The sequence below is a fragment of the Zerene cesonia genome, unplaced genomic scaffold (assembly GCF_012273895.1).
Source record: "Zerene cesonia ecotype Mississippi unplaced genomic scaffold, Zerene_cesonia_1.1 Zces_u003, whole genome shotgun sequence".
Lineage (NCBI taxonomy): Eukaryota > Metazoa > Arthropoda > Insecta > Lepidoptera > Pieridae > Zerene > Zerene cesonia.
The window spans coordinates 377,181-383,496 of NW_024045133.1; the positions used below are offsets into that span (position 1 = coordinate 377,181).

Here is a 6,316-nt window from a genome sequence, read left to right on the forward strand (position 1 = left end):
ACAAACTTTAACACAATTGGTAACTAAACCTTAGAAATTTTTATCATTTATTGCAGGTACGTGGAGAAATCCGGCCAATGCGTGGAGCCCTCCGAATGCGTGATAGATCATAGTCTGTATAAATATTTGAGTAGGATTATAGTACTTTGAAATCTTGTTAATATTTTTAATGAGCTTTTCTGTAATAATACATATAAAAATCCCACTGTTCAAAAACATCACCAATTCTTATAGTAACCATCCATAACGATCCCAGAAACCTAGTCAAAACACTTGCACCAGCAAGGGTACCATAAGCATATAAACTAGAGAGCAAATGCAATAAAAATTGGTAACCCATCCAATTTATGGCTATGCCAAACAATTGCTTAACTCAATTTATTATAATTCATTGTTATAGCAGCAAAATCAACACATCATCTCTTGAAATTTTAACTTGTTAAATATCATGGTTCAAGAGATACGGATAGGCAGACGGATAGATAACAAAGCATACTTAAGTATTATAATGATTGTTAACTTACTTGTATGAATGAATATGTGAGTAGACAGACTATAGCCAGAGTTGAATCCCTTCTTGCACCATTTACATTTATATGGCTTTTCGTCTGAAATAAAAAAACATAAAAAATATCAGTAAAAAATTAAAACATTTCAAAAACTACCAATTAAATTTACATAAATATTTATTTCCCTTTCTTAAATTTTTATTTGCATCTCTCCTTACTCCTCTTTTCTTTATTTGCATCAATAGAAGAGATACCAATAAAAAGATTCATAAAAATTCATCCATCTAATGAACAGTAAATATCCAGAACTTCTTAAAGCCCTTAAAATAAAAATAATTAAAATGATAACCTCTGCCTTTATCAAGCTGCTTACAAAAACAAATTAAATATTAATCATTTCCATAACTTACCAGTGTGCACAACCCTGTGTTTCTCTAACAAGCTCTTATAATGAAACTTCTTCCCGCAAAATTCGCATTCGTGGTCTGTCGGTGGATTATGGACCCTCTTGATATGTTTCGTAAGGTACTTATTTGTTTTGAATGTGCCGTTGCATATATTGCAGGTGTATGGACGATCATCTGAGTGCAATTGTAAGTGATGGTGAAGTCCAGCCTTTTCTGAGAATTTCTAGAATGAAAAACACGAAATAACATTAACTAACTGTTGTCGCGCTGGCTTCGCCCGCGGTACATATGTAGCCTAAGTGACTCAGTGGAGTTTCAGCTGTCCAGTGATGAAAGATATTTAAAATTGCTGCAGCATTTGTTGTGTGAAAACATTATAAACATAAAAAGATACAAAAGTTTCCTCTTGAATATTAGTGTAGATATTAATATTATGAAAAAAACTAATTTTTATGAAAGAGGAAGCTATGGCCTGTAGGGCAGCTCACAGGAAGGAACAGCACAGGAAAGGAATGCCACTGACCAGTTTAAAAGATTCCGAGACAATCTAGATAGCACTTAATTATAAATTCAAATGTGTAACTCAAGAAAACACCCCAATTATCGTATGATTTTCTTATAAGTGTTAGAATGAGACACACTACCCTAGAATAATGCTTAGATTATTATTTTCTGTACGTGATCTAGTTTACTTATCTGTCTGTTAAAATGGCAAATGTATGTTTAATTGGCTATCAGTGAGTGAATCAGTAAGTTGTGAAACTGAACATTAATCCTTCCTACTATCCTATCCTTTCCTATAATCCTACTAATCCTACTCCTACTAATATTATAAATGTGAAAGTTTGTAAGAATGTGTGTGTGCTTGTTGCTCTTTCACGCAAAAACTGCTAAACCGATTGCAATGAAATTTGGTACGTAGATAGCTGGACAAGTGGAATAACATGTAGGCAACTTTTTATCTCGATATTCCTACAGGATATGGACTTACGCGGGTGAAACCGCAGGGCGCAGCTAGTATTGTAAACATTAAGAAATAATTGATATCACAGTACCTTTCCACATTCTGGACAAGGAAATCTCTTAGGCTTTGGATCTTTTGCTCTCTTCTTATTTACTTTTGCCATTTCTTATAAGACCTGAAACAATTTAGTCATTTATATAAATAATTGAGTAAAACATTGCAATTTTTTTTATAGAATTATGAGAAAATGAATTTAAAAAAATATGTATTTTAATATAATAATTTATGATACCTGAAGATATTTTTTTGCAATTTAAAACAATACAGTGAAAATTAATCAAACCTTAAAAAAAAAGAAATAAATTCTTTATAAACAATTTAATTTCATAGTATAAGGTTTTACTTTAAATATTTAATATTTATTTTGATAGTTTTAGTTTGATGACCTAATAAACTATTATTAAGAAGTCACAACACAAAATACTATTTAAAATTACAAAAATCTGGATAAATTCAATAAAAAGAAAAAAAATCCAGTTTACAATAGCATCGTTTTGTCATTTACGCATAGTAGAAAGAGGTATGGTCCTAAATGAGTTCCCTGGGGAACACCTACTTACATAATCGATACAGACTTCTCGCATAAAGCACTTAAAGGTACATAGCGGCTAATATTCACAAAATACATCAAATTATATTATACCCTAGTAAAAATATAAATTTTACATGTCGTAAAAAATAGAAATATTCAATGTTAAAAATAATCTAGGCTAAAGATGGCTGCGGTTAAGTATAATTTAAATAAGCGAATAAACTCCAAACTTACTTTTATGTTTCTATATTGAGTTCATTATAATAGCAAAGTGCACTTACAGAATAACACTATAAATATTACTTTATTTACAACTACACTCATTTTATAAACAATACTTTATATTTATTTGAATGACAATTGATGTGTTGCCTAGTGAAAATTTTTAAAATTAATAATAAATATTAACTGAAATAAATATTTCGAAAGCAATACAATGTACATCGTACATAATATATTAAACACAAAACTCGTGCCGGTTATATTTTACAAGGAACATTACGTACCCACATAACTATACTATTCTTTGTACCTACAATATGAATACAAGGAATTCTTTTAAGTTGGGTGACTTTACAAGATTACCAAGATTTAAAATTGATTACTTGAGATTGAAACATAATATGCGAAGTCCAAAGTAATTATAATTTAGTGCATTTCAATGCTTAAAATATTCAGCTTTGATGTTATGGTTATGTGCTCATAATTTTATTGCATTTGTACTGTATTGAGGATTATAATATTATTTGAACAATAAACCATTTCTGGGTCTTTGAAATTTGAATTGACTAATAACTGTGTATCTAACCACAATCTTACCACAGAGCACAGATGAGATTCCATAGATTGTAGAATAAAATATTGACGTTTCTGTCACATTGGTGTCATACCGCGGACCTTTAAAGTTTCAATTTTATGATAAAAATTGTTTTCATAAATTTTTATTTTCTTCACGATTTCAGATAAAATTTTATTTAAAATATCTGCAATAAACATTCTGTGCGTTATCATGGAAATGCTAGAAACGTGATCAGATATTGCATAACATTTTTTAAAATTTTTTTGATGCATTGTTTATAACCTTGGCATTATAATAGGAAATAAGTGTAATTAATTTTAATTAGCCGACCTTGAGGCCAAGTCCAAGGCGTTTGCTATTAAAAAAACCGGTAGGTATTATTGAATGATCCTGTTTCATAATTGACTCTTACTTTTTCTTATAAGATTCGAGGTTAGGATTATGTCATAATATTAGTTTTTGGACACCTATTTGTTTATGAATATACTGTTTATTATATTGTGAAGTAAAAATAAATGTTCTTAATTGGATTTTGCGGAAATATTACACATTTTGTATCAATGTTGGATTTTCCTTTTGAATGCTAATACGATAGATTATTAACTCCATTCGGTGAGAAATTTCTTTCTTATTTCACAATTACAGTCTATTCTACTTCCTACGCCCTAATATAAAACTGTGAAAGCTTGTAAGTATGTTCATATGTTTTTTTTTCTCATCTAAGTAAAACAGTGCATCGGATATTTATATAGTCTTGAAAATAAGTTTAATGTATGTTTTCCAGGCGCGATGTTAAACACTGGACTGCGTTACACGAAAATGCATTTGAAACCTCTCTTACGAATCACTAGCTTAAACCTACCAAAGCAAATAGCAAATGTACAAAGATTGTCCTGTTTATGTGGACAAACATATGGCGATCAGAGAAAAATACTGTATAGACTACATTCAACGCAAAGCGATCAACGAAGGCAGAAGGTTGTTATTGAGACGAGCACACCGAAAATTGTGATAGAGAAGCTGAAAGATGATAAGTTAAGTGCGAGTAGTTTAAGTTTGAATTGGAGGGAAAAGATAGATCCGTATGTTAAGCTCGCTAGATGGGACAAGCCTATAGGTGAGTAAACTGTTGTTTTCAAAGTCATATTTGATCACAAACATTTATTTATTCAATAAATAGACCTCTAGAAGTACTTTTGAAGTAGCATAACATAGTTCTACCATTTACCACTTTCAATCGTTGTAACACAGTTTTGAAAACCATTACAATCTTCAAACATTTATTCATTTAACTAGACTTCCTCAGAATCGCTTTTGAATTGTCAAAAAATATTATTTAAAAATCATCAATTCTGAAAGCAGTTTCTTTATTCATTGAAAGGGAATTTGTTTCCTCTTTAAACCCTGTAGAGTCTTGATTTCAACAATTTTTATTCTAAACATCATCCCAATAACAATGGCAGTGTAACACACAGATGTTTGTGCATGTTCTTATAGTATACTAGCTGTACGCCCCGACTCCGCCCGGGTAGTTGTTTATTGTAATTTAAATTATAACAAAAACTATCCTATTTATCAAGTTGGATCGAACTGCACATGGTGTGCGAATTTTATTATAATCGGTTAAGTGGTTTAGGAGTCCATTGAGGACAAACATTGTGACACGAGATTTATATATATTAAGATTGGACTATTGTACTAAAAACCAATTTTTTATACATTCTTACCTTAAAAATTTTGTCCCTTTTGTATGTATATCTTTGGATATCTGTTTTATTTTGAAAGCTTATTTACGAATCAGCAGTATATTAATTTTTATTGTCATGAAGAAACACCGATTCATGATTTATTTTTAAATGAAATATAAGTTACATCCAATAATGATAAAACATAAATATCATCCCCAAATTCTATTAAGGAATCACAATAAATTTCCTTCATCAACAATAACCTGTATCCTAAGTTTGCTTGGGAGATATAGCTTTCAAGAATAAGACCACATACTGTAACACTTTTCTGTGTGATTTTGTTAGTTGTACACTTGTTTATTGGGTTTCTGTGTATATGCAATAAGTTTATAAGTAGGATTGTAATTACACCAACCCTTCCCACATTCCAGGGGTCTACCTCCTGTATTTTCCCTGCTCATGGTCAATAGCCCTAGCCTCGATCCCCGGCAATGTGGATTTCAACACCACGATGTATACCGCTGCACTGTTCCTGGCTGGAGCAGGGCTGATGAGGGGGGCTGGGTGTACCATAAACGACTTGTGGGACAGAGACGTTGACGCTATGGTAAGTTTATTGACTTGCCATAAACAAAGAGATGCGAGGGAAAAGGTCAAGATATGTCCGAGTTTCGTTGTATTAAGTGTCCATTGAATTTTGCACCTTATGCAGTGGCAGTAATGTTTGAATTCTATTGTGTCGCTCATTTGAAAGCTCTGCCTAGTATATGCGTAGGCAGAGTTTCGCTATTGACAGTTTTTGAGTATGATTGATAGTGTATGTCCCTTATGCTCAGATAACCGAAAGGGTAGAGGAAATTCGATGACTGTGGCGGGATCACGGGTGGCCGAGAGGCTAGGCGTTGCTGCGATTTGGCAAAAAGACGCGGGCTCGAATCCCGCCTAAAAGCATTTAAATGCTATAAAACTAAACATTTAAGAAAAAAACACTTTTTCAAAGAGAACATTGAATTTTGTTTTTTATGTCACCGTCGATAATGGAGCTGGTGGGTCGCCTGATGGTAAGCGCTACCAGCGCACATGAACATTTGGAGAGGCGCCAGGTCGTTAGCACGTCCTAATCTAGTGAAGTCTCGCGTCGCCGAGTGGTGTATGGGACAGATGATATATATTATGTTTCACTGATCGATATTGTCCTTGCCGTCTTTGTCCTGCCAGACCGAGACTGTTTTTGATACCCCACCAAGATTCGAACCCAGGAGCACTCAGTTCTGCGTTAACCACTCTACCAAGGAGACGGTCAACCTAACCAGATAACCCAGCGCTAGTTCAGGAACAGATATATCGCCACCATTTA

At 32.7% G+C, this 6,316-nt stretch overlaps 2 protein-coding genes across 2 annotated transcripts in view; one reads left to right on the forward strand and one right to left on the reverse strand.

The window, feature by feature from the left end:
* The window catches only part of LOC119838524 (zinc finger protein 91-like), a 22,021-nt gene extending 19,178 nt beyond the window's left edge, over positions 1–2,843 (reverse strand). Inside the window, exons 1-4 of the mRNA XM_038364498.1 lie at positions 2,707–2,843; positions 1,972–2,055; positions 920–1,139; positions 525–608 (exon numbers count right to left, since the gene is read on the reverse strand). Coding sequence (XP_038220426.1) covers positions 525–608; positions 920–1,139; positions 1,972–2,043 — 376 coding nt within the window. The 5' untranslated portion in view covers positions 2,044–2,055; positions 2,707–2,843. The remainder of the gene's footprint in view (positions 1–524; positions 609–919; positions 1,140–1,971; positions 2,056–2,706) is intronic.
* Positions 2,844–3,363: 520 nt separating this feature from the next.
* Positions 3,364–6,316, forward strand: part of LOC119838596 (4-hydroxybenzoate polyprenyltransferase, mitochondrial) — a 6,897-nt gene continuing 3,944 nt past the window's right edge. Inside the window, exons 1-3 of the mRNA XM_038364585.1 lie at positions 3,364–3,641; positions 4,056–4,388; positions 5,391–5,566. Coding sequence (XP_038220513.1) covers positions 4,061–4,388; positions 5,391–5,566 — 504 coding nt within the window. The 5' untranslated portion in view covers positions 3,364–3,641; positions 4,056–4,060. The remainder of the gene's footprint in view (positions 3,642–4,055; positions 4,389–5,390; positions 5,567–6,316) is intronic.